Source organism: Bradysia coprophila, assembly GCF_014529535.1.
Source record: "Bradysia coprophila strain Holo2 chromosome IV unlocalized genomic scaffold, BU_Bcop_v1 contig_5, whole genome shotgun sequence".
Taxonomy (NCBI): Eukaryota; Metazoa; Arthropoda; class Insecta; order Diptera; family Sciaridae; genus Bradysia; species Bradysia coprophila.
In genome coordinates, this window is record NW_023503374.1 from 2138201 (window position 1) to 2165835 (window position 27635).

The following is a 27635-nucleotide window of genomic DNA, read 5'->3' on the forward strand; positions in this document are numbered from 1 at the left end:
GAGCGTACCTAGCACGGCAGAGTAAAAGTAACCCAGGCAGGAGCGCTTGTTTGACTAGGGACCTGAATAATCTAGTAGGCCTATGTTTTTTGCGAATTAAATTTTTTAACTTATGTCAGTGTTCATTTGAGTTCATTTTCATACAAAGGATTAGGTCCCTCATTTTACGTTTCCATAATGAACCGCTCCTGCCAGGTTTACTTTTACTCTGCCGTGGACCTAGGTACACATAACTGTCGACTCGTTCAATGACAGTATGACCAATTTTAATGTCTCTGTCGTCGTCAATGTTTGTCATGATTTTCGTATTCGACAAATTCATCTTGATGCCGACTTTGTTTGACTGCTCATTCAGCTGTTGTAACATAATTTGCGCCTGATCTAGATCAGCTGGTACTCAGGTACTCTCCATTTATGTTGATACCCATTTCACTCCAGTCTAATTTCTTAAAAATACTCTCCAGAATCGATGTGAATAACTTAGGTGATATGGGGCCATTCACAAATTATGCACGCTCTTAAGGGGGGAGGGGGGGTCTGAAATTTCGAATTTGGTGCGTGCGTACTTTGTGAATGGCCCCTATGGTGTCAGCCTGTCGTGCACCTCTGCCAATTCTGAATTTTTCCGTGCTTTTATGGAGTTTTATACACGACGTAGCGTTTTTATAGACGTATCGAATTGTGTTTGAGTATCTTGAGTCTACTCTGCACTCGTCTAATGAGTCCAATATCGACCATGTTTCCATTGAATCAAAAGCTTTTTCAAAGTCTATGAATAGCAAGACCTCAGCAATCTTGTATTCATTGCATTTCTCAATTAGCGTTCTCATCACATGTAAGTGGTCGTTTGTGCTGAATCCTGATCTAAATGCAGCTTGTTCAACAGGTTGGTAGAAGTCGAGCTTCTTGGTGTCCCTCTTCGTAACTATTTTCATGAACAACTTGTAGAGTGTTGATAAGATACTTATGGGTCGATAGTTTTCCAACTTTGTTATGTCTCCTTTTTTATGCAGCAATGTTATCACTGCATTTTCCCTCTCTATGCTGTTTGGAGATAGAGCTACACATATTTCTTTTTATATGTTCGAGTAGATGATATTGTGCCCATCATTTGTGTATATGTAATTAGGGATGTCCCAAGTCATCCAAGGCGTCGGTCGAGTGTCAAAAAATTAACTTTGAATATGATGTTGTAGGTAGAGGTAGCTGTGGCGATCATTTTTGTCTTTATTTGAATGTATGAATTTGTGCTACCTCCAGGGCCGGACTGGCTACCGAAAGGCGCATCGGGCGTTTCGAACAAAGGCGCTGTGTTGTGATAGTTCGATAAATGAGCTAAATTATATGAGTTAGACCTATATACAGTGACACTATCGTATAAGTGAAACACTTGACTGTTAAATAAGTAATGAATTAAGAACGCGAGCGAAGCAAGCGAGAAAAATCATTCATTTTCCGCTTCAGTTGAAACATTCTTATTTGCCGTGATAAAGCATATTTTCTGGAACTGTTCATACATGTGGGTGAAAGGTGAAAGATCAGGGATGAATATAAAATAAAAAATTAATCACAGCTCTTTTGCAACGTAACTGTTAATTGTTCTACCGAACAAGGGATTTTCTCATACATTTTCTTGATTAGTTATTACGACCACGACCGCTCTGTAGGATCCATACCAAGCCAAACTTTATATTGTTTTGAAGTAAGAATCAGAGGCTATGACATTATGCTATAAGCAAGACTATAAGTTTTTTTTAAAGATCGCTGGTAATATCCTACAGACCATCACGCAAATGTTCAATTTTTGAGAATAAAAAATTCTAGAAGGCAAATTGCAATCAAAAATAAGTTATTCCCTTGACTGTAAGTCATGGGTTTTACCGTGACCGTGACATATCAAGAGCTTGTGCCTGTGCACATAACCAGTAGAGTTTGAACGTTGAACCACTGACAGTGGGAGTTATCCACTTGGATCCCCCTTTTTACTCTCCATTTCATAGTAAGCGTGCATTGTATATTAAACAAATCACGTTTACCGTGAACAGCGCTGGATCGCTACTCGAGGTATGTTGAAACTTAATCTAACAACAATCACCGTCGCTCGACAAAGTGATCGGACTAGCTACAAATTTTGTTGTAATTATCAATTTCATCGTCCAATTACCTGGGTACTCGTCACAATTATTTACCTGTACGTTCAGTTCTCTGACTATTTACCTGTAGGCGCTGCGATATATATACCGATCCTGCATTACACCTTTACTACCTGTACATTCAGACTCGTCGGTATTTCATCATAGGACAATTTTCATGCGTTGGTGGTAATCATTCTTTTGACTTTCGTATTCTTCAAAAAAGCTTCCTCCAATAAACCATTAGTGCGTGAAAGTAGAGAGATAACATTAAAGTCAGACATACACATCTCTAGCGGAAGATAACACAGCCAAATCTTAATATAAAATCATTCACATCGTCGCTAGTCAAAGAAAACAATTAAACTTGACATCAGAAACCGACGCTGAAAACGAAATGACAAACTGGCTTTCGGCAATGACTGGTCCCAAGTTTCTGGCAGCTACAACAATCAAATCGGATTGCGGGAGCAAGTCTGCCGGCGAAGTAGCAGCAAGGCAGGCGCTACTCACCCGGCTACAAAAGTGGCTCTGGTCAGCAACAGACTGACAGCGAGGTAATCTCAGACTACGAGCAAAACGTTAACACAAAAGCTAAGTATCATCTAGTGACACAACCCTGCGTTAACATCGGTGATTCCGTCAAGCTTGGCGCTGTGTCCTACAAGCGAAACAACGTCAAAAACCCCACAAATTCAATCAAATCCATCTAAAAGGGGACTTTAATTCACCGGGAAGAGTAATAACTCCTATCACAAGGAAAGCCGGAAAGCACATACCGCTCACTGTCGGCATGGCATCGACATGCAAGCGACAACGACCAGCGAAAGCCAAGGCACTCAAAGCTTTGAAGTGTCAATTTTTTCAAAAATGGTCACTTAAAACTTCAAACTTGACAGGAAGCCCAAACGCTTTGAAGCACGCGGAAAATGCGATCTCAAAACTTCGTCTGCCGCTCATCTAAGCAATATCTTCCCAACGACTGCACTCAAATTCGGAGGACCGACCAGCGAGAACCTTCACAGCTTCCTAAAAACGAACACTTTGCGACGCAAAGTTTGCGTCAAGAAAACAGTCTGCATGAGGCAAAGAAAAAACTCCACCTAAGTGGAAGCAGAAAAACTGTCGCATCCGGCATCACTTTCGGCTTCACATTCCGCGGACTGTGCCGTTCAGGTACATCACGTCTCTACCATGCACATCAAAGGGACAGCACTCATCCTGGTATCGCGGACTTTCAAACTCCTTATAAAGCGCCTTTACCTCCTTCATATCCGAGAAATTCATCCATCGGATTGATGAAACGATGAAACCAGGCCCAATTCCATTCAGAAAACCAAAGGTGCACACTAGCATCTGCTTCTCGTACTTTCCGAGCCGTCAGCCTTTGTCCCTCGATCCTGAACACCTTTGCAAGAAACTCTCAGATCTCGCCAGCTAGCAGCACATCAAGAGATGCAAGACACACATACCTCTTCACGGACGAGCAGTTTTCAACTGCAAGAAGAGATCCGTCTCACCTATTTACAAAACGTCCAAGGTATCAGACCGTTGCGTTCTACATCCTAATCTTAACCACACACTAGCCCAAGGGAGTCGAAAACAAGAAGAACAAACTAAATTAACCCTCTTACGTAACCTACGCAGTCATCCGCACGGTAAGGGCAGATCCGCATCGTCAGACCACATTTACCTTCACAAAACCACTCACCTGCCGCTCAAAGGTTAAAACAGATTCATCATCTCACGTACCAAATACACTCATTCCCCCAAGACTAAAGCAAATTCACCCTTTTACGTAACCTTCACACTATGCTGCCACTTTACAGCCCCATCGCGCGTCTAACATTCTAAAACAAATTTGTACTCACATTTACAGCGTACACCAATTTCAGGCCAGACTATACTTACAAATGTTGGTCAGGAGTTTCTCACATTTTCAAGGGCTCAATTAAAGTGTGGGAAGTGGCATTAATTAATTCATTTGGTTTCTCCTTGTATTTCTTCCTTCACGAGCAGATCGGGGGGTTCAATTGCAATTCTGTTTTCGCTAACTTCATACGGTCCATTCAGTAGAAATTTTCATTCATTCGCACCACCACGTCCTCCGCTGGTGTCTCATTCACCTTCAATCAATTATTTCGCATTGTAAGTCATGGGTTTTACGAAAACAAATACACCGTACATATTCACTATGATTAAAAATGTATGGAAATGTGATGAAAAAACGTTAAATGTAAAATTTTGTGCCCTTTGTTAACACGATAACTTGAGTAAATCTCAACTGATTTTCAAAAACTTTTTTTTTTATTCGACGAAGTATTGAAATCCTCAGGTCAAGTTCGAAAATGGGTGGTATCGGTTCAACCATCTGGTCGTAGTTCTCGAAAGAAGCCTTTTCTGCTCTTTGTTAACACGATAACTGGAGTAATTCTCAACCGATTTAAAAAAAATGTTTGGTGGAGAATTAATTCCTGAGGTTAGGTTCTAAGATAGATTATGTTGGTCTAACGAACAAGCTGATGTTGCTAACAGAATTTTTGTATCTATTTCAATAGTATTTTTCTTGTTATGTGACTTTGCCTTGTAAACAAAACCGAATAAATAGAACAAAAATTAACGAGTGTGAACAGAGCGAAGCGAGGGCCGCAAATCACACGAGTTCAAGTAACAGTTTGACAAATAGGTACATTTTGTTGAACACATTCATTACATTGAAATGTCAACTTGAAGAAAAAAAAGTTTTTATCAATCTGTAATGAGTCTGTTCAATAAAAAGCAACTGCGTGTCACCGCCTTAGTGATCAACTTAGAAGTGTCTTAACCTGTTCTTTCAGAACCTTGCGAGAATGGGTGGTGTCGGTTCAACCATCTGGGAGTAGTTCTAAAAAGAAGCCGGTTCTACTCTTTGTTAAAACGATCTGGAGTCTTGTTATTTGATTTTGCCTTGTAAACAAAACCGAATAAACAGAACCAAAATTAAAGAGTGTGAAGTTTGCGGCCGGAGCGAAGCGAGGGTCGCAATTCACACGAAGTTAAATTTTATTGATACGTCATTTTTTACCAGGGCATTTTATATACAAAGTTTCGAAGATTTTCAGTGAAACTAAACAGAATTAAATCATCAATGAGAGATTTATTAGACCGTTCTAGTAGTTCTTCTTCTAAATGCGTTTTTGTGGCCATCAACATTCAAAATTACATTTAATTGAAATAAATCAATAAATCATTGCCAATAAAAATCCTATTGAGAAGCTCAGACAAACAGTTAAGGGATCTGATCCACTCAACAGGTGGGACCTAGTTGTAAAATGTGTGACTTTTAGGACCTACAAATGACCATAAACACACTCCGTCCGGATTTACTTTTCGGAAGTTATAATAACAAGAATAGTACCGGCTAACGCCTAGTGAGTCTTTTTTATTTTTGAATCTCACCATCGTTTTTGAATCTCCTGTTTATTGCCAGCTTGGTATTCATTCAAGTACCACTTTGGTATTCAACTACCAAATTTTCGATTTATAAATAAGCAAGCGAGCCGATTAATATCATCAGTCGGTGTGCAGCTTTCAAACATTAAACATCTCTACAACCTCCGTATGAGTTTGGTAGTCAACTACCACTTTGGTAGTCAACTACCACTTTGGTAGTCAATTACTACTTTGGTTAGCAACTACCACTTTGATGGTCAACTACCAAATACTCGATTTACAAATAGACCAGCAGGCAGAATAATTTCATCAGTCGGTGTGCATCTTTCGAGGAAGAAACATCTTTGCTACTAAATATTTTGGGGGTCCAACTACCAACAACTACCAAACTTTCAAATTGCAATGTCTGCTATGAGCGATCGGTTACCAGATAACAAATAATAATTGATTTGCCTGGTGTTGGTTTGCTCATAGTAGCATTGCAATTTACCAACATGGTAGTCAACTACCAAATATTTGAGTTATAAAAAGGCAAGCAGGCAGAATAATTTCGTCATTCGGTGCGTAGCTCTCAAATGGTAAACATCTTTGCTGCTAAATATTTTGGGGGTCCAACTACCAAACTTTCAAATTGCTATGTCTGCTATGAGCGATTGGTTACCAGATAACAAATAATAATTGATTTGCCTGGTGTTGGTTTGTTCATAGTAGCATTGCAATTTTAACTTTTATCAATCACATTTTATTTGTGACACAGACGGACGGACGGACAGATGAAGTGCCCACAATAGGTCTTTTTTTCCTATGGAAAAAAGACCTAAAAACACGTTTTCCGAGCTGCACGCGCAGACGTGTTTTTAGAGGTCTCCAGGGCGAACACGAACGGCACGAAAGAAAAAAGTTGTTCTACAAATTACTCAGGAAAGTCCAATGAGCCATAGCTGTGTATATTTCTCAAACCGTACTTAACACCCTTGAATTATAATATAATTATTATATTTTCATATAAACTTTCGCTAATTCACTTATAAAATAGAAAGTCTTTTTATGCACTAAGTGTACTGCACTTACATTCTTTGGACTTTCGAGTACGGAGACTTCCCCCTACTTTTTTCGTTTCTTAACGTTTCTGTTAAGGTTTTAAAGGTTTTTGTTTGTTTAAAAAAAGCGATGAAATCCCAGGGGCGCTGGAAGTGAAAGGCGCATCGGGCTTCGCCCGATCGCCCAGTATGGCCAGCCGCGCCTGGCTAGCTTGCTAATTCAAGAAATGTAACCATACTTCCAAAAGAAGTGATATCAGTCCAAAAACTGTTAGTGAAGGTGATGCAAGGCAATCTCAATCAAGAACGCTCAGCAGTTGTAGATCGTTCCATTTTTTAAAAAATCAAATCGTTCTCTCTGAACGAAATTATTCGAGTCTCAAATTTACACTTCAAAATATTCATCGTGTCACCCATACCCATGCATGTTTATTGTCATTAAAAAGCTCAGACCAGCATAGGCCAGGGAAAACAGTTTATTGATGTTTTAGTTGTGTTTGGGAAGCAGGTGAACCGATAAAAATTCACCGAAGTAGTCCAATCTTTCCCATTTTTTCAGCTGCTCATATCTCAGTGTGGATGAATTTAATGTTTTCGGTTTTCGATCACCTACCACTTGCCAGACAAGCTTCGAAAATATTTTTTTAAAAGCAGTTCTTGCTTCTAGGGGACGAGCACCTTTCTAGGCTGCAAAATGCGTCCGATCCTATTTTCCAAAAGAATGCCTCAATGGAACTTAAGAATTTTTTATTGGACGACCTTTCGAAGCCTATCCGATATCTGAAAGTACACCACGAGCCAAAAAGAAAGAAAGAAAAGCTGCACACGTGTCCTTAGGTAGTCAATAAATATTTTTATTTCAAAGTTTGATTAAATTGTTTTTTTTTTACACTTGTTACGTTGTGTTGTAGTTCCAGTTTCATTTCAAAAGCAAAATAAAATCTCGCGCCCTATTTTTTACATTTATCATGAAATTTACATTAATTCACGGAATGTGAGCAGAGCACGTCGTGTTATGCGGCGGCTTATAAGTAGAAATGCAAATCAAATATATCGGGCATACACATAACTGTGTCGCTCTCGCACACGTTTGAACACTTTTAAAAGAATCAGTTTAAAGAAGCAACGTTCGCCCCTTTGATATTTTTGCTTAATGGATTAATGTTTGATTTCCACTTACCGAAAAAGTGCTCCGTGTAAGAGACAAAATAGATTTTTTTTAATTTTAGCTCTTTTGACAGCTCTCTCTCTCTCTCTCTCACGGTGTACTTTTTGTTGAGTGGAAACCATACTTAACACATTGAATGTTCCAGTAGTTTACACTAAAATAGTTCGACGAACAAAATGCCGTGCGTCAACCGTTTCGGTATGCAACGTCAATGCTTTCATATCCCGCCAGTAAGCTTATTGGTTTTGGTATAAAATTGTTAAGCAAATTGAGCAGAACTATGGCGATAGAAGGAGAAGAAGATGAAAACTTAACTTAATCATGAACAATGGAACATATGTCTACGAGTGTTTTGAATGACGAATGGATGCATTTAGGTCTAACGGTCTGTCTCTTCCAGTGCAATAAATAAATTAACAAAAATTTGATAAATCTTTAAAAACAAACAAAACAAAAAAAAAACGAAAATTCAAATTCCCCGAGAGAAACTCAGACTCTAACTTCATCAGTTGACATTGCCTTAAATCAAATGGGTACCAGTACAGCATTCGTCCATCTCGTCGTCGCCTTAAACCCGTTGTATTTCAAACAATTTGACCTCTGTGTCGTACCAAATAGCCGGATCAACGTTTCTGTGACGAAAAAAAGGAAATTCCAAACTTTATCACTCAACTGTGCCTCTGACTCATTCAACAAACCTCAAGTATATCACTCCCCACATATAAGTACGAAACCATGCTGTCGTTCCGCTGTTCGCTTGATACTTTCGAATCAGAATCGGATGAGGAACCGGTAACAGGCCGACCAGAGTGCCATGCTGCAAAAATTTCAAAATTTCCGACTCGTCCGTCAGGCCTCTGAAAGATGAAATTGGGAGACAAATTGTATTTTCGCAGAGCACGGCAACAACGCTTAGCGGTTACACACTTGTCGATGCAAATCTTTTCCACTTGTGGTACTAGGACTTGAAGTAGTCTCATTATGGTTTGCAGTGGTAACTTGACGCGCCACGATGACACCCATTCCGGCGATGGATTCCACATTGGCGATGATACTGGTAAATTGGCCGGAGTGACCCGTATGCTACCGCGCTGAAATGATAAACAGAATGAGTTTGAATGACACATCAGCATGATAAGAGAACATACCTGCGCAACGGATCGTTTGAATGAAGATGGTTCCTGCAGTGAGTTTTTCGATGGCTATAACATACAAAGAGAAAGAAAGTCAAATCGTCGGTCTTGTCAAACCAACCACAGATTGATTACCGATTCAGCAGCTTTCAATGTTCTCTCGTCGGAATCTTGTATCAATTCAGTTTCGTCAACCGGTGCAAATTCTGCAAATTCTGGCTGACTACTCGGGTGCGCTGACTCACTTTCCGTCATCAAACCGAGATCTAAACAGGACAGAAAAATGAATCAGAGCCGCCTGTAAATCCCCATCTGTTCATTCGAATCCTACCAGGTGTGTCCAACAACGAAACTTTTAAAGTTCCCGGTTCTGCCGGTTGAGCCGGTGTCGAACCTTCCATGGAATTTTCAATGATTTCGCTTTTCGTATCGCCATCCGACGATTCTGCTTCGCCTTCCGGTGACGGAGTTCTTTCTAGTCGTTCTTCGGGTGGTGGCGCAACGATATGACTTTGAGTGCGTATTCCTTTGCGACTGTTCAAACACTTTGAGATGCCGTGGTAGTCGGATGGAAGATTGGCTAGCGCATGGAAAACGTGCCGTTTTCGAATGATGGTGTAGACTAAGTTCGAATTTCCTGAGGAGAAGAACTAGTTGAAATGAATCTGGCACCTCATTCATGTCATTCCCTTACCGTCGAATTGATATTGGATGATGTTGTTGAAGATTTCCAGCAAGAAGAATACCAAATGGTGATTTGACGGGGCAGAGAACAGAAACCAGGGAGTGCTAAACGCTTCCAGTAAATGCAGTAGTTTAATCGCCGCCACCATCGACAATGTCTTGAGGTACGGTGATACTGAAAAAACGACCAAAATCAGTTTTCGCCGAGTAGAAAGACTCCGTCGAGCATTTACCGTTGACTAAAATTGTAAGCAGACAATCGAACAACGGCTGGAGACGCTGATGACCAGTCGCAATGATTTTATGAAATACCGTGACCAATAAGTCGGCATGCGAACCAGTGAAAACGGGAATGTCCATGGGAACCGTTGCAGTGTACGGCTTGTTCAAACGCACTCCAAAGTTTCGTTCACCGGACAGCAGCAGCAGTATGAAAACTCCGATATGCATTAGGCCAACGCGAGCTGAAAGTGAAAGGAATTTTAAGCCTCAACTGGCCACACAACCAACTGCATCAAGTACATACATTGATCGGCTCTGGAATCGTTCAGATGATACAAAATAGGAACTAGAATGTCCAGAACGTCGCTGCTCTTCAGCACGTAGTACAAGAACTTTTTGTTGTAATCGCAAATCTTCCAGAAGAACACCAGCAATTCCTGATGGCAGTGCAGGCGTTTCGTCGAATTAGGCAAATAGCTCTGCACCAATGGATTGTTCAACAATCGCGTGATTCCCTTGAGAATAAACTGGAAATCTTCGTCCCGATGAACGCGCGACAAGTAATTGATGAACAGATTGTCGCCGACACTCGCTTCCTCGAATGTAGCCGAGGTAGGACTGTGCACCGTCATGTCGTGATCCAATGTGACGATCAATATCTGCAGACAAACTTCGACCAGGGGTTCCATCGTATCGGTGAAAATGATGTGATTGTACGGCAAGCCCAGTCCAACGGGATCGTATGCACTGACGGTGTTCAGAAGTGACGTGAACAGTGGTAACGCATGCCGATTCTCGGCGCTTGTAAAGTGAACGATCCATTTGTTTGCTTCCTCACTCTGAGTGGGTGATCGGTACATCGTTTCCGAGAAGCAGGTCAGCAACAGTTTCAACAGTTCCGTACGCCGCTGCTCTAAGATAGCATTTTTGGGTGGTGATTGGGCGAATCCGACTCCAGCTTCCCATATGTATTCACAGCTGTCAATGTTTGCCAGCTCTTCAGCTTTATCGGGACCGGAACGTCTCGTTGCGACGACGGTAAAGTCAGGACAAAACAGCAAATCCTGAAGAGAAATGGAAAGTTAAAGTGAACGAGATAGAGGTCGTTGAATCACTTACACAAATAGCATTCAGCAAGCTATGGGCCAACGGTGTCGTAGAATCATCATTTTCCACTCCAGATGGCAATGACGACCAGAAGAAATTCTTCCATTCAGCATCCTCGAGAATATAAGGCAGGATTCTTGATAGTAATCGTACGCAATTTAAGGCTGTAAAATCAGAAAACCGTTACAACAACCGCCCACCCATATCAACTGACAACATTTATCAATATTACTTACCAGCTTGTTGCTCAGTCTGGGTTCGACAGGATGAGTCTGAAACGATTATGTTCAATGTGAAAGAAGACCACTCAGACATTACGGTTCACGCGGTCGTAGTTACACTTACCGACGCAACGCACTAATCTCTCTGTGGCTTTGTAACACAGAGTCGCTAAATTGGCTGGATTATTTTCACGCAACGTTCTTATCTCACTGGCAGGTATAAGTGCAAACACATCCTGAACGGTTGTAGAGTGATCGGTCCAAAATTGTTCCCAAAACTGGTCATCGCTGGCTTCGATTTGCTATTGCAGTAAATGAACACAAATTCAATTCAATTCAATCAAAATTGACCATTCCATCTTATCGCCGTAAAAGTAACACGAAAGACTCTTATCTCAACACACAAAAAAAGTGCCACACCGATACACATACACAAGGGGACTAGGAAAATTGATTTTCATGTAGGTGTTTTGTTTTGTGGAAGTTTTGATATTTTTTTTTCCTAAAAGCAATATGTTCACCTGATTCTTGGTTCCCAGTTGAATGACGGTTTTCCGGAAATTTAGCTTTGTGTCAGTGTTACCCATTGTTTCGAATGTCTTCGACGTTGATATCAATTGAGTTTCCTTTTAGTTTTTCATTAAAACAAATTTTAAGTTAGTTTTTACACTCTACTTGTACAATGTACACTCTATACGCGTAAAAAGTGACATAGGTATTTCATCGAAATGTCATATCATCGCAAATGCTGCCAATGTAACGGTCATAATAGCAGCAGACATTCGGAGGTTGTTCAGTACCGGTAGAAATGTTTGAATTTTTCGCAGAACTTTTTTGGTTTGTAGCCCCGTACGAAGTACAAAGGGGTTACGATGCTGTGTGTGATGGAATTCGAAGCAGACGGTAAGGGCAAAGTGTTTGCCTATGTTCACAGATTACGAATCCGCAATAAACATTTTGTCTGTCCGTCTGTCAGTCTGTCGGTCACGTCGACATCTTGAGTATTTTTTTTTCCTGAAAGGTAGTCGAAATAGTGAGGCTAAGTTCGAAGATGGGCATATTCGGGTCGGCCCTTCGTGAATTAGAGCCGCCAAAGTGTTTTAAGGTCCTTTGGGGATATTTACGGCAAAAAATGATGAAAATGTAAATGAAACGGCAAAAGACAATTAATTGTCGATACCGATCCAGGAAAAAAAAGTTTTTTTTTTTTTTTAAATCGGTTGAGTGGACCGTGAGTTAGGGCGCTAGAAGTGAAAGGTTACTCGTCCCTAAGTGTATTTTGCATATAAATCGAGTAAATCTCATCCAATTTTGCTAGTTTTTGTCTTAAATGGAAGGTAATTGAATACCGAATAGTATGTGGTGAGAAAAATGTTAGAAATTTGGGTCCTTGGACTAAGGCCGCTACTCGGCCCTAAAAGTGTATTTTGCATATAACTCGAGTAAATTTCCTCAGTTTTTCCTAATTTTAGTTTCAGTTAGAAGATAAGAGAACAACAAATAGAATGTTGTTGAAAATTTTTTTAAATTAGGGTCCTTGGACGAAGGGCACTACAAGAATGACCCTATGTGTATTTTTTAATCGAAGGTCGAATAGAATGTTGTTGAAAAAATTGTTAAATTTGGGTCCTTGGACTAAGGCCGATATGTGTAGTGTTTGTACTCAATAAATTAAAATTTTAGGGCTATTTGAAATCTATGTTACATTTGAAAGGAACATCGTACGGGGCTTCATAATTGCGCTATGCGCAATTTCTAAGACATATCATAATAATTTTACTTTACCTACATTTACGGGCGCAATGGGCTTACGGTCAAAGTAGGGCGACAGACGCTTTAGGGTCACGTACGCAATAGATATATGGGTTCATACGGGGGTGATGATGTGGTGATTTTTTTTGCATGTGAAATCATCATTTTAGTTCACTTTACTTTAAATAACACTTTTATTGAAAATAAATATTGAATAGCCACAAAAAACATAGCTAACGCCGACCCGTACGAAACACCTGTTCGTATCAAAAGCCTTTAATGTAAAACTCTTCATTTCTCTTACTTCAATCTCTTCTCTGATGAAAAGCTATTCGCCCTTTAAAATCACTTACATTATCTTTCTTTGCCTTGTTATCATATACAAATAAATTGCCGGAGGCAATATAGACAGCCCCGTACGAAGTCAACTTTCATAAATTCCTATTTAAACAGCTATATACCGCTATATTTACCTATATTTTCCTATAAATAAACATTTCACAGATGAATATGCTATTATATAGCTCTATATGCCTGTATATAGCTCAATATAGGTGAATATAGATATATATATAGATGTCCATATATGGAATGCCTGAAACACCACACACACATAACAAATTATTTCCATGTTAACAGAAACTCTCTAAGTACCATTTTCCCCAAGATATATCACTTTTATTAAAATCCAATATGGCCACCGGCAGCCATTTTGTTAGGAGACCGGAAATTTTACCGACGCTTTACATTCGTTAATACCTTTCTAACAAAAAAAAAATCATGAAATTTACTCGAGATATTGACAAAATACTCCACGTTCACTGTACGGCCAAGTAGCCAGATAAGAGCTCACTCCAAGAGACCTAGCTCACGCTCCGGTGAACATAATTTCATAAACTTTTTTCCCTGATTGGTACGGTCAATACGGACACCTACCTAATAAAGCGAAAACAGACGAAATATGTTCAAATTTGGCCGACCTACAAGCAAAAACTGCTTGCCGTCCTGTGCCTGGTTCACACCAAGGGGTCTAACTCACGAGTCGGTCATCCGATTTCCATAACCTTTTTTTTGTCGATCGGTATTGCAAAAACCTTTCATTTGACGTATCACTGACAAGTGTAGTGCTTAAATGTTTGGAGATATCGTCGAAAAACACTTAGACACTTATTGGGCCCCAGCTCCGGAGAGGTCGATCCGAAATCACCCATCTTCGAATTTAGCCTGTCTTTTGATAATACCAAAGGGGAAAAAAAGAATTTTAGAAATCGGATGTGTTTTACTCAAGTTAGAGAACGGACAGACAGACAGACAGACGGACAGACAGACAGACGGACATTTTTTTTCACTGATTTGGCATCTCTAGACAACCACAATAGGTTTCCCCTTACTCAGGGAGTCCAATTCGACGTGTTACAAACGTATGCGTAAACCTATAAGACCCCAGTAATTCGTACGGGTCTAAAAAAAGTCCGAAAATGCTTCATATACCACTTTTATATAGAAAATAGTCCAAATAGATTGAAATTTGGGTTCCAAGAGTATAATAACAACGTGAATACATCGAAAAATTCTTTATTTTAGTTGATCTCACTCTTGTCAGCAATAAATAATGAATAGCCGCACAAAAAACCTCATGAAAGCGAAAAACAAACGAAAGAAAGGGATAAAATTTCGTCGACTTGGGGTGGACTTCCGCTAAAGTCGCTCCAACCCTTTGCAGTGAAACTTATCCAAGGATGTTTGTACATGTTATGGTACTACAGAGGCTAGGCTCTCTCACCATACATACCATGTCTCGGGCTTATGTCACTGCAGCCGGTTAGGGACTTGGGAAAATCACCTATTTTTTCACCTAAAATGATTGATATCACCAACAGGTCAACATGGACCTGGTGGTGTGTATACTCAAAATGTGAGTCTGTTCAAGGCCTACAAGGCTAGCTAAAAAAGTTTTTTTTTCCCCAAAATGGTTTTACTCGACTAATCGCTAGAAAACGATTTTGGGCCCCTTTTGGCAGACCCTTACTTCATGACCTCGAGCGTCGACAACAAAATATATGACACCAAACGTAGTACCACGTTTTACAAGCAACAGTTCAACGAATCGAATGAGCTACAAGTCAATAATATCCGTGGCCCCTTGTCCCAAAGTTGTTCGAAGATTTCGCGATATCACTCTTAAAGCAACATACACATGTGAATCCTCCTTAACGTTCCTGAAAACATAGAGCATTTCATTTCATAAGTTTTCGATAACGCTGACATACAATGTTGTTCTTCATAGAACAAGCGAAATATTATGTGGATGAATGAAAATGTACCAAAAATAGCATGAGCGGAGCGAGTGAAAAAAAAAATTGACTAGTAAATGTCTAGACGTTTGAATTCTGCTCTTTTGAAAGGAAGCGAGTACAGAGGGAAAAAGTTTATTGACTAAAGCTAAAGTATGGCAAGTTAGAAAGACTCGCGTGAGAAAGATTTTAAATTTCGACCGGACCTACGGCTTGAATTACGACATTTCCGAAGTGAAGAAAATCGATTCACGATGTTTTGAAGTCTGAAATTCCGAGCGAAGCGAGCTATAATTTGACGTTTGATCACTATTACAAGACAAGACAAGGCTTTTCCTATTTTCCTATAAAAGATCTCGATTCGTTTCCCGATACATACTCACCTGTTATCATCGAGTCACTTTAATTCCTCATTTCTATTCGTTGTTACGATTTTCTAGGTTTTCAATCAATTCTCGATTACATGGACCGATTTTCCGTTTTTTGATAATTTTCTGACTTTAGTCGGTTTACAGCCATTTCCCGACTTCCAGTCATTTTCCGATTTAGAGGATTTTTATTGTGTTCGGAAGATATCTGAATTCCATTTTAGAAATAACTTCATGAACATCAATTGGTATATGCCAGCGCTAAGGACCACGGTCTAATCGATACCTATGAAAATGCGCCATCTCCAAAAATAAAAGATCCAAAATTTTCCGGAAACAATGCCCGAAATTACTACGACCCAAAATTTTGTTGAACGACTGAAGAATGAACAGCATGTGAATTACGAAAAATCACAACAAACGTCCGGTTCTATAATTACGTTTTATTTAAACAAAATTCCATTTTGATTGTAATGACAAAGACTAAATTTTCGATTTTAAAATGCACAGTCCTGTGAAATGACTTAAGGGAAATGAAAATTAATTTAATTTTTGTTTTTAAATAACATTCTGGCACTGCATCAAAATCAAAACCTAATAATGCCATACGACAATTAAAAACTGAATTGAACAACTTCGTTTCTCGCTCACTTTGAATTCAATTAAAATTAGATTTTCCTCACACTTTGTAAGCAACAACAACAAAAAAGAAATTATTTTTTTACAATAAAAGCATTCCAGTATCCAGAGCCGATTTTACTTCTCCTGATTCAGAGCATTAATGAATTCTTCCAGCTTCTCCTGAATCTGACGAACTCGAACTGTTTTGAAGAAGAAGAAAAAAAAAACAAAATTTTCCTGTTAGCTCAGTCTCAGTTAAAACCACTAAAAAAACATAGCTAACGCCGACCCGTACGAAACACCTATTCGTATCAAAAGCCTTTAATGTGAAACTCTTCATTTCTCTTACTTCATTTTCTTCTCTGCTGAAAAACTATTCTTCCTTTTAAATCACTTACATTATCCACTCTTTGCCTTGTTATCATATACAATTAAATTGCCGGAGGCAATATAGACAGCCCCGTACGAAGTCAAATTTCATAAATTCCTATTTAAACAGCTATATACCGCTATATTTTCCTATATTTTCCTATAAATAAACATTTCACAGATGAACATGCTATTATATAGCTCTATATGCCTGTATATAGCTCAATATAGGTGAATATAGATATATATAGATGTCCCTCACACTGAAACCCCTCACACTTAACACATTATTTCCATGTTAACAGAAACTCTCTAAGCATCATTTTTTCCACTTTATATCACTTTTAATAAAATCCAATATGGCCGCCGGCAGCCATTTTGTTAGGAAACCGAAAATAGTACCGACGCTTTACATTTGTTAATACCTTTCAAACAAAAAAAAAATTCATGAAATTCGGTCAAAATTTACTCGAGATATTGACAAAATACTCCACGTTCACTGTACGGCCGAGTAGCCAGATAAGAGCTCACTCCAAGAGACCTAGCTCACGCTCCGGAGAACATAATTTCATAAACTTTTTTTTCCCTGATTGGTACGGTCAATACCTATCTAATAAAGCTAAATCAAACGAAATATGTTCAAATTTGGCCGACCTACAAGCAAAAACTGCTTGCCGCCCTGTGCCTGTTCCACACCAAGGGGTCTAACTCACGAGTCGGTCATCCGATTTCCATAAACTTTTTTTTTGTCGATCGGTATTGTAAATACCTTTTATTTAACGTATCACTTACAAGTTTAACGTTTAAATGTCCGGAGATATCTTCGAAAAACCGTAAAGCACTTATTGGGCCACAGCTCGGGAGGGGTCGATCCAAAATCACTCATCTTCGAACTTAGCCTGTCTTTTGACATTACCAAACGGGAAAAAAAAGAATTTTCAAAATCGGATGCGTTTTACTCAAAATATCGTGCAGACAGACAGACGGACAGACAGACGGACATTTTTTTTTCGCGGATTTGGCATCTCTAGACAACCACAATAGGTTTCCCCTTACTCAGGGAGTCCAATTCGACGTGTTACAAACGTATGCGTAAACCTATAAGACCCCATTACTTCGTACGGGTCTAAACAACCGCAGAAACTTACTCAGTTCCTCAGCTAATGTAACCCGTTTGCCAACCAACAATTGAACTTTCTTATCTTCATCGTCACTGAATTCGTCCAGCACAGCTTTGATCTCCTTGTCCAAGCGTCGTGCTTCACGATTGATAATTTGTTGCCGTAACGCGTTTGCGGTCACCTTGATAACTTGTTGTATGCGCCAGAACAGAACAATGTCACTGCAGTTTATCTGGAAATTTTGTCAGTTCGTTAAGAGTAATGACAACATTTGATAGAATGAATAGGATGATCTTACCACATTTTCGCTACCTTGTGAGTAGAGGTAATAAGCTTTACGACAATCATAAGCTCGTAGGAGAGATTGTTTGAGAAAGTGTCTGAAAGAAAGAAAAAAAATGAAAAATTTGTTGGATGTGGATACGAGTGGAGTCGTTTTCTTTCGAGGTGCACCTACCTTCTATAGATAGGATACCACGTTTCACGAATATAATCCGTTTCCACTTCTACATTGGAACGTTGCAGATTTTTCCGAACTGTTGTCAATTCATCGTAACTGAGAACCGGCGAATGTTTCTGAAACCGAACAAACCCATAAAATTCCACAATAAAGCAAAAAGTGGCCGAAACACCAACCGTATCACTCTGAATGATTTTATCCAATTCCGATTTTACCCAACTCCGTTTACTTTGATCTTCCGTTGAACTTGTCCAACGCAACCACTTCTGTGTCGTCGACGGTCCCAACATTTCCGTCAGCGTTTGTTCGGTGTGCGCTAATTTATCCTTGACGGATGATTCGAAAAACTTGACCGCCTGATCCCATTCCTGTTTGTCGTGCACGGAACGATCTTCCAACGTGTTCAGCTGAATTACTCTTAACATATCGATGGCCTGTCAAGAAACAGATGTGATTATTCGAGGCCATAAAGCAAGTGCAACAAAAAAATTAGTCACCTTGTCCTCCCAGGTGTGTCGCTTCACCGATTCATCAACCACGCATGCTTTTAGATTATCAAAAATTCCGTCATGGTCGGGAAGTTTTTTGGCTTTCTGTATGAGTTCGTTGAATTCGGCCTGCAGTGCTTCCCATCCGGATTCCACCGATTTTGCCGGTAATGCTTGTTCGGCCCATTGTCTCAGTTTGATGTCGACCATTGTGTTGAATGAATCTGGCCGAGCGAAAATGTAATTAATTAGTAAACTCAGTGTTCGCATGTCCAGTCAACCCCAACCAAATTTGTGTGACGCAATTTGCTTCAGCTGTCCACTCGTACAACTGTACTGTATTATAACGTGTCTATATGGTTTTACCCCTACCACCCGCACATATTACTATTAGACTCGTATAGGGCAGTGAAGCTGTATGAGTGGACCAGCTGCGTCACAAATTTGATCAGAATTGACTGTACAATCATCGTTGAAAGAATCAAGAAAACGTTCTACGCTAAGAAATAGATTAAAAGGAGAAAGTTCAAATTACTTTCAGAACCTGACTGAGCGGCCGGTAGATAAATATTCTCAAACACGTAATTGGACAGCTTTTCCCACAACTTGTCCGTCAGCAAATCTTCCCATTTTTTGGCCGACGTTTGTGACAGGTTTACCACTTCGTCTAGGATTTCGCCCTTGGCCTTTTCGAATAATTCGTCACGACCAGATTCGCGTAGCCTATGAATGGACGACATTGACAATGGTAACGAAACATTGGAAACGACGAACGAATTACCTCGGAAAATTGTTCTTCCACTCCGTTTCGAGGTTAAATCTTGTGGCCTTAAAAGCATCCGCCTGCTGTTCAATGGTCTCTCTGACCATTTTCCAAAAACGATCGGACACAGCTAAACTTAAATTGCGGGACGTAACCTGGTGAGGCATTATCACACCACTCCTGTAAGAAGAATGGTTGCGATGAGTTAGGACATTCGTCGATTTGGCGCGCCCTAGGGACGGTACATCAATGACGTCACGCTATTGAATTTATGACTCCAGTCAAATAAAAAGGGTCAGAATTGACCCAAATTTGTTAGACATGACGTGACGTCATTGGAGTACAGCGTCCCCATTCACATTCTTACTGGAACAACTTCGAATTTTTGAAGAAACGCTCCTCGTAATCCTTAATACTTTCGATAGTGTCGTCTTTCCGGCCTCGTCCAGTTACAACAGCAAAGTAACCCAACGCTCTCATCGGAAACAATTTGCCGGCCAAAATTTTTCGTATCCGATCCGGATTGGCCAACTCTTCCGCCAAATCCACCTTAGTCAATACGAAAATGGTTCGCTTTCCCGTTGGATCACACTGGCTCACCAGATCGGTAACGTTGCTACGCTCAGCGTCAACGGAACCGTCTTGAATGCAAAGAATGATAGCATTCGGATTGCTCATGTAATGCTTGGTCATCTGATGAATGGAGTCTTTGGTATCGGCAGCCATATCAACCGTCATCGTTGAAATGATTCCGGGAAGATCCACCAAAACCATACGCTGCAGACCGGGACCTTTTACCGTCATCGAAATAACATCGTTGCTAACTGTCTTACCACCTCGAACCGACGCTCTCATGCGAAGTTCCACTTCTCTGGAAGGACACGTAATGCATGACCGACCAGCTACGAATTATGAAGCAATTGACTCACCTTCTTAGTTCGGCCAATTCAGTTTCTTTCGTCAGATCGTATTCTCTGTCCGAGCCTCTAAACTGAGCCACATGATACGGTCCTTCAGATAATGTTACCTTGACCGGTGCTCTTGTCATCATTTCACCACTACCACGCGGAAAGATTCTCGCTCGAGCTACGGATTCCAATACTGACGTCTTACCACTGCTTTGATCACCGACAACGACGACACGCGGTAAGTGATCGGCTGTGGAATAGGTGGTGTCGTAGCCGGACAACTCATCCAACACTTCCGAATACATGTCGATCAAAGATTTCTAAAAAAACAAAATTCCGTCGAAAGACAAAGACAGGTAAGAATACCATCCACACTATGATCGGAAGCCATTGTTACCTTGATCTTCTTAGTGCCAGTTTTGCGATTCGTTTTCATGATCAGAAACTGTTGCCTCAGATCCCGATTCTCCTTTTCCAGTTTTTCCATTTCCTTTTGGTATTTGATTTGCACGTTCATGATCTCCGTTTGCAGTGCCTCGTTTTGCTGTTGCAGGGTTTCTGTAAAATCGATTTGGGAAACAATTCGAATCACAAACATTTGTTAACTTCTGTGCCAACTGACCGTATTTCCGGCGCGAGTCATCGGTGTTCAGGGTCTTCGCGTTCACAATATTTTTGATCCGAATCTCGTCCTTGGCAACTGAAATGGATAAAAAAATTGCTGTTAAACAGTCAAGACCGACACGCACCCAGGCTCGTCATTCAAGAATGATAAAAAACATTTTCCGAATTGCTCTTGTGAAAATGGGAGAATATTTTCCAATTCTTGTTCGAATTTTACCTCCATAGACTTGGGACACAAGTTCCGATAAACTCTGGAACGAACCTAAAGGAAACGAAACGTTTCGCATTAATCATCAGTGGCAATTTTTGGTTTACAAATGGCAATGTGGAATAGATAATGCTTGATCACTCTTGAATGAAGAAGGTACACACACACACTTAGTTCTCGACACATACACACACTCACGCCTGGCATGGAAATAATGTTCTCCTCTCGGTAACAGAGTCAAAATTTCCCGGTAACCAAAAATGAAAAACTGACTTCCCGGTCCATACATTTCTCGGTGTTTCGTTCAGCGAAGGTTTGATTTCCCAATTTTTTTCACAAAACAAAATTTTCCGGTAACTGGTCTACCAGGATACCAGATTACTTTCATGCCCGACTCAAATTCCCTTCACCGCAACCTTAAAACGACACCATCACCGAGATCGATATTTCCACTCATTGTTACACTGAACATACGTTCGGAAATTACCTTCAAGTTGTTGATTTTCCTTTGTAGCTGCAGCTTCGATAGCGTCGTCCAATCGACTATCGAACCAGGTTCTCCATTCAGCCACTTTTTGCTCGCCCAATTGCTTGAGTCTCGGATCTGGAATTCAATCAAATTTTTGTAACCATTCCGCCCACATCCTTCCTGCCGGTACAATCTCACCGATTTCAATTGTTTCGGCAACGGATTTTGTAACCACAGCCAAATCTTTGGAGAACTGTTTCCACTGTTGATTGTCTGGGAAAATATCTTCCAGCCATTTCATGTCCGGCAATCCGTCTTTCCATTCCTCGTATCTCTATATGGGTATGAAATGGTCAATTTCAAGTCGTTTATTCAACCGATTCCACTTACTTTGTTCAATGTAACACCGCCGGTTATAGCTCCACCCAAGACTAGATATCGAAGTCTCAATGCACCACGAATAACTCTGCAACAAAATTGCTGATGATTATGTCGGTTGTTTCAATTGATTTCCGAAAACGTTACCTTGCAACAATCATCCCGTAACTCCTTACACCGACATTAAATGTCCCGCCCGGCGGTACAGCATGCAAGAAACTTCGACTCTTAAATTTGGTATTCACCGTTCCTCCATTGAGTGATGAGAAATTCAGCCGCGGCACATTAAGTAAAGCCGGTCGGAGCACAGCATGTTTTAGGTTAAACCTGCGAACGAACAATATTATTCGTCAAATTATGTGGGATCACTGTTCCTTGCGCAACCCGAAAAAAAATCAATAATTTACATAATCAATGTCAATATTACTTCATTCATTCGGACACGGAATGGAATATTCGAGGTTATGGACGAAATCGAATCGACACTTACCCATATGAGCCACGCAGCAATTGTGCCATTGTGGTTTGAATTTATTAAAAACTATTTTTCATTCTTTAAAAAAGTATTAAAATTTCAGCTTTTCCGAGTAATTTCACTGTTTTTCTAAAGGAAGCAATTTTTCGTGTGTATGTGATTGCGCGACTGTCAAAATTTGGATTTTTTTTGTTTTACCGATAGAATCGGTAATCGTTTTTCAGGGTTAGGGTTGTATGCAATTGTTAGGGTTCACCATGGCTTAGAAAATTTACCGTGTCACAGTCAATGAACGTCAACACATTTGTACATTCATTGGTCACAGCCTTGGTTTGTATGTGACTTTCCATAATAAACGCATGATATCATAGTCGGATAGGCTTGTTCCATCCGAATTGTCAAATTGCAACCATAGAGACATGGAGAAATTGCGAGGGGTAACCGACTCGGGTAATTGACTACACACCCTCAAAAGAATTGCCGGAGTATCCGGTAAATAATTGGAATTGATGGAATTGACCGGAATTGATCGGAATTGGCAGGAATTGATCGGAATTGATAGGAATTGACTGGAAATATGTGGAATTGTAAGGAATTGAAAGTAAATGAGAGTAAATGCTGATAAGTGTGATTATCGGAAAAAAGGGCCAGCGAATGCAAAACCACATTATTTCCTTTTTGTTTTAATTTTAAAGGCTCCCGCACAATAAATAACAGTGTACAGTGTTGATCAGTTCCATTTTAGAACAGGTCCAACGTCCTTTTATGTTCAAAATATGCACACTGAAGGATTCTTCTTCAGAGGATTCTTGTGAGTCAGATACGGAAGAGTTTGATCCGCAACAAACAAGTGAATATTCGTCGGGGGAATGTTAGGCTGGGGCATTGCCGATTAGAAATGCTCCAGTTTCAAACCAAATTTACAAAAAAATGCATCACCGACAATATCATCTATTCCATCAACTTTTCAAAAGCCTAAAATCTTACGATGTCGATCACTTGAACGAAACAAAAAATTGAGTGCTTTGACTTTTGCTGACGTGTGCTGAACAAATCCATTTCCTGTCGAGGTACGAACAACGTTTTGTGCATCGGACAACTGAAACCGACAAAACACAGCAATTTACTTGAAAACATACACATTTCACATTCACCATATTAATCAGTCGTATAGTCATGAATTTTTTTTCATGGCTTGGGCATAAATTACGGAATTTTTCTCGTAACTTAGGCCCTCAGCATGAAAAGTTGTATACGCATCTGTTGTGGACGATTTATTTTAGGCACTTTCGCTTGTCGCCCTCACTTCGTTCGCGCTACAATCCGCGAAATTGCCTAAAATATACCGTACACAACATATACGAAAATAACTATTCCTGCACTATATATTCGGGAAAAACTGACATTTCTTAATGAAAAATCATGGCAAAATATGTCATATTTCAGTTGTCGGATGCACAAAAGTTTTTCGTCATTTCCTGACTTGGTACGAAAAATACTATTTATCTAAAATAAACAATGATGTGCGATGTGAAATCATTTTAAACAAAACTGCAGTCAATAGACTAAGCCAAAATGATTTTTCTTCTCAATTTTTTTACATAAAACAGCTAAAAATTGAAAATAAAGTTACCTGTGTCTCGTCTTTTGACGAAAAAACTTGAAACCGGAAAGATTTTTCACTTTATAAATTCCTGAAATATGTGATTTGCGCCATTTTCCACCCAAATTCCACATAAGGTCTTAAGTTTGCCACTTTGCAATTACAGTAGTATGAGTAGTATTGTTCACTCAGTTCATCCAGTTTTGACTGATTCACTGAATTTTGTTTTGATGAAATGTCAAATCGGGACAGTAAATTTTAAATCTCAAACAAGTTTGTGTCGAAAATTTGTAGTATTTCGCGTAAAACAAAGTGATTCAGTTTAAATTTCGCACAGAAAATAGTTCCGAGTGTGCTCATGCTAGTGTCTTAAACAGAATTTAGGACAAATTCTCCGAAATACTTTTAAAGACAAATTAATTTGGTCAAACATTGTGGGTGTTGTGAAAATCTCATTTTTAAAAGTAATTTGGTGTGAATTGTGCCATTCAGTGTTCAATTCCTTAATTTTATGTGCCTAGAAATTGCCTGCAATACGTTTCGTGCTAATTCAGTCGGTAAAATGTGAAGAAAACATACAAAAATATGTTGCCATTCAGGTAAACGAAATTCTTGACATGTCTGTTGTGAAGTTAGTTGTAAGTGACACCACAAAACTGAAATTATTTTGACCGTTAATTTAAAAAATGATTTTTTTGGCGGAAATGCTTTTATTTGAATGTGTGCATGATTCCGGTAAAATAAAATAGTGATAAAGTCACCACTATTGATGACCTTTAAAATGGCATCATTGGATAAATATGATTGGCATAGTCTATTGGACGGTTTAATCTAAATTGAAATTGAAAAATCTCTTCTAAAAAGTATGAGTAAAAAGTAAAGATTCTAACAAAATGAGTCTCAAATGTAGGACAACATAGTTGTTCCAAATTTTATCTTGATATAGTCTGACGATTCTTTTTCCGAATGCTTAAGGGTTTAACTTTGACTTTAAATTTATATCTATTTGAAAATATCGATCAATTATTTCGAAAATTCGTGGAATTGAAGGAATTGTTTGGAATTATAGGAATTGAAGGGCGAATCCGGCAAGTAGTGGTGTTAATCCGTTAATTAAAGAAATAAAAGGAATTAAGAGCAATTAAAAGGAATTGACAGGGAGTAACTTTAGAAATTGAAAGGGAATTGAAAGGGAATTGAAAGGGAATTGAAAGGGAATTGAAAGGGAATTAAAAGGAATTGAAAGGAATTGAACGGAATTGAAAGGAATTGAAAGGAAATAGAGCGAATCCGGCAATTAGACGAGTTGGTCCGGTAATTGAAGTAATTAAACGGAATTGAAAGGAATTAGAAATTGATTTGCCACCATTTTGGCCAGTCGGTTACCCCTCGAGAAATTGGGTCAGATTCATCTATCCGTTTTTCAAATGTAAAAGGTTTAAAAAAAGGATAAAGAAAAATCCAAAAACGAGGAAGTGAGTTGTTTGTACCTCAAATGTACATTTTCAGTGTTTGAAGATATTAGAGCAATGAAGCAACCAATAAAGAATCTCTCGGTTAACACTCTACAAAAAACCATTGTTGAAAAGATGTGGACATATTGATAGATGAAACCTTATGGAAAGGGGAGTTTCTCTGTATGTGTACGTAGACTAAAGTAGTGAACAATTTCACACTATCCTTTCAGATAATTATATTCTGGAGGACTGTTCGTGTTCCACAGTAAATTCCTATTAGTAGCTCCTCGGGAGTTATGAAACTTCAGGAATTACAAAGTTTTCAGAGCTAAAAATTTTCGAAAATTATAAGTCACTCGACTTATAGTGATAGTAGTGCTAATGTAAATAACATTTTCTCTCAAGGTTTCTGTATGGCAGGTATTCCGAATATAACACAGCCGCCTGGTATATCAAGAGATGATGGAAAAAGACCAGATGGTTTGACTTTGATACCATGGAGTCATGGTAGGTCTCTCTTGTGGGATGTAATATTAAGAGATACTATGGCTGCATCATATATTCGTGATTCATCGAAGAAAGCACGCTCAGTTGTTGAAAAAGCAGAGAGACATAAACATAACCATTATATTTCTTTGAAGCAAAATTATTTATTAACACCGATCGCTTTTGAGACTTTAGGTTGCATGGGTCCAGAAACAAAGAAATTTGTTGATAAATTAGGTTCTTTGATGAAGAGAGTAACTGGTGAAGTTAAATCAAAGGAATTTCTTTTACAACGGATTTGGATCGCGATACAACGTGGAAACGCAGCTTGCATTTTGGGTACATTGGGGACGAATAAGATAGATGACTTTTATTTATTGTAATTTTATTTGTGGAAATAAAAGAACGATTTTTTACTGGCTGCGTCATTATTGTGAGCAGTCTTTTTTTTCGTTCAATAAACGTTACTGATAGTAGTGCTGGAAGACTTACAAAAGTGTTAGACAGTTTAAACGTAAAGAGATTGATTGAGCGAGGTTCCCGGGTAAAAAAAAAGTGGTCGTGAGACGTCTTTTCGATACAGCTTTTTTGTATGGAGGCGAGACGTCTCTTTTTCGACCTTTGAGACTGGTTTAGTTCTCATAATTCATCCGAAATTCATCAGAATTCATCCGAAACTGTGGAGAAGTCTCGTTTTAAATATTTTTCAAAGATGTTTGAGGTTGGATGAGTAGTCTATTTTCAACTTTTTACGAGTCTGTTTGAGACTGTAAGAGTAGTCTTCTTTCTAATATGTTGCGAGACTTTCTGAGATTGTCAGAGTAGTCTCATTTACAATATTTTTCGAGAATCTGTAAGACTGACAGAGAAGTCTCATTTGGAATAATTTTTTTGGACTTCAAGAGACTGCCGAGTAGTCTCATTCAGACTTGTTTGTGTGAGACTGACAGAGTAGTCTCATTTCTGCTTTACGAGACGGTAAGAGACTGAACGAGTAGTCTCATTTCGACTTTTTGAGACGGTATGAGACTGGATGAGTAGTCTCATTTCGACTTTTTGAGACGGTATGAGACTGGATGAGTAGTCTCATTTCGACTTTTTGAGATGGTATGAGACTGAACGAGTAGTCTCATTTCGACTTTTTGAGACGGTGTGAGACTGGATGAGTTGTCTCATTTCCACTTTCTGAGATGGTATGAGACTGGATGAGTAGTCTCATTTCCACTTTCTGAGACGGTATGAGACTAGATGAGCAGTCTCATTTTGACTTTTTGAGACGGTATGAGACTAGATGAGCAGTGTCATTTCGACTTTTTGAGACGGTGGTCTGATGATAATTTTTCAAGTTAAAAAAGACTGTTTGAGACGTCTCACATTTTGAGTTTTTTTATTGTTTTCGAGTTTTTTTTTAACTTTTTGAGTTTTTTTTATTCATTTTGAGAGGTCTCACATTTTGAGTTTTTTTTATTCTCTTTGAGACGTCTCACATTTTGAGTTTTTTTTATTCTCTTTGAGACGTCTCACATTTTGAGTTTTTTTATTCTCTTTGAGACGTCTCACATTTTGAGTTTTTTTTATTCTCTTTGAGACGTCTCACATTTTGAGTTTTTTTTATTCTCTTTAAGACGTCTCACATTTTGAGTTTTTTCTAT

At 39.2% G+C, this 27635-nt stretch overlaps 2 protein-coding genes and 1 long non-coding RNA gene across 4 annotated transcripts; 1 reads left to right on the forward strand and 2 right to left on the reverse strand.

Annotated features, from left to right (window-relative positions):
- Nucleotides 1–223: 223 nt before the first annotated feature.
- Nucleotides 224–20712, forward strand: LOC119071599. Its single transcript, XR_005086683.1, has 3 exons — nt 224–1017; nt 10428–10431; nt 20701–20712. It is a non-coding gene; the product is annotated as an uncharacterized LOC119071599 (long non-coding RNA).
- LOC119071553 (protein HID1) lies at nt 8149–11869 on the reverse strand. The gene is made up of 13 exons (XM_037176476.1): nt 11661–11869; nt 11264–11441; nt 11155–11190; nt 10931–11082; nt 10116–10875; nt 9823–10053; nt 9600–9764; nt 9237–9542; nt 9041–9171; nt 8921–8974; nt 8700–8863; nt 8471–8629; nt 8149–8404 (listed from the first exon to the last, which is right to left on the reverse strand). The coding sequence occupies exons 1-13, from the start codon at nt 11724–11726 to the stop codon at nt 8341–8343; spliced, it is 2466 nt and encodes an 821-aa protein (XP_037032371.1). The 5' UTR covers nt 11727–11869; the 3' UTR covers nt 8149–8340.
- LOC119071546 (dynamin-like 120 kDa protein, mitochondrial) lies at nt 15982–22620 on the reverse strand. 2 transcript variants are annotated; one of them, XM_037176445.1, is made up of 18 exons: nt 22453–22620; nt 22110–22289; nt 21975–22050; nt 21783–21918; nt 21603–21719; nt 21125–21169; nt 20906–20983; nt 20681–20841; nt 20305–20603; nt 19743–20246; nt 19394–19555; nt 19148–19335; nt 18622–18836; nt 18301–18558; nt 18122–18240; nt 17963–18044; nt 17692–17896; nt 15982–16374 (listed from the first exon to the last, which is right to left on the reverse strand). In XM_037176445.1, the coding sequence occupies exons 1-18, from the start codon at nt 22479–22481 to the stop codon at nt 16310–16312; spliced, it is 2919 nt and encodes a 972-aa protein (XP_037032340.1). In that variant the 5' UTR covers nt 22482–22620; the 3' UTR covers nt 15982–16309. The 2 variants fall into 2 exon arrangements, with proteins under 2 accessions (XP_037032340.1, XP_037032341.1); XM_037176446.1 differs by lacking the exon at nt 21125–21169.
- Between the last annotated feature and the right edge of the window lie 5015 nt (nt 22621–27635).

What these genes read in the sequence shown, in the direction of transcription:
- LOC119071553 (XM_037176476.1), bottom strand. Translation starts at nt 11,726, where the DNA reads ATGGGTAACACTGACACAAAGCTAAATTTCCGGAAAACCGTCATTCAA. An exon ending in CCAGACTGAGCAACAAGCTG is followed by an intron (nt 11,083 to 11,154) that starts GTAAGTAATATT and finishes CTGATTTTACAG; the next exon opens with CCTTAAATTGCGTACGATTA. An exon ending in TCAAACGATCCGTTGCGCAG is followed by an intron (nt 8,864 to 8,920) that starts GTATGTTCTCTT and finishes TTATCATTTCAG; the next exon opens with CGCGGTAGCATACGGGTCAC.
- LOC119071546 (XM_037176445.1), bottom strand. Translation starts at nt 22,481, where the DNA reads ATGGCACAATTGCTGCGTGGCTCATATGG. An exon ending in TTGCTGCGTGGCTCATATGG is followed by an intron (nt 22,290 to 22,452) that starts GTAAGTGTCGAT and finishes GTTCGTTCGCAG; the next exon opens with GTTTAACCTAAAACATGCTG. An exon ending in CGCTCAGTCAGGTTCTGAAA is followed by an intron (nt 18,837 to 19,147) that starts GTAATTTGAACT and finishes TCGCTCGGCCAG; the next exon opens with ATTCATTCAACACAATGGTC.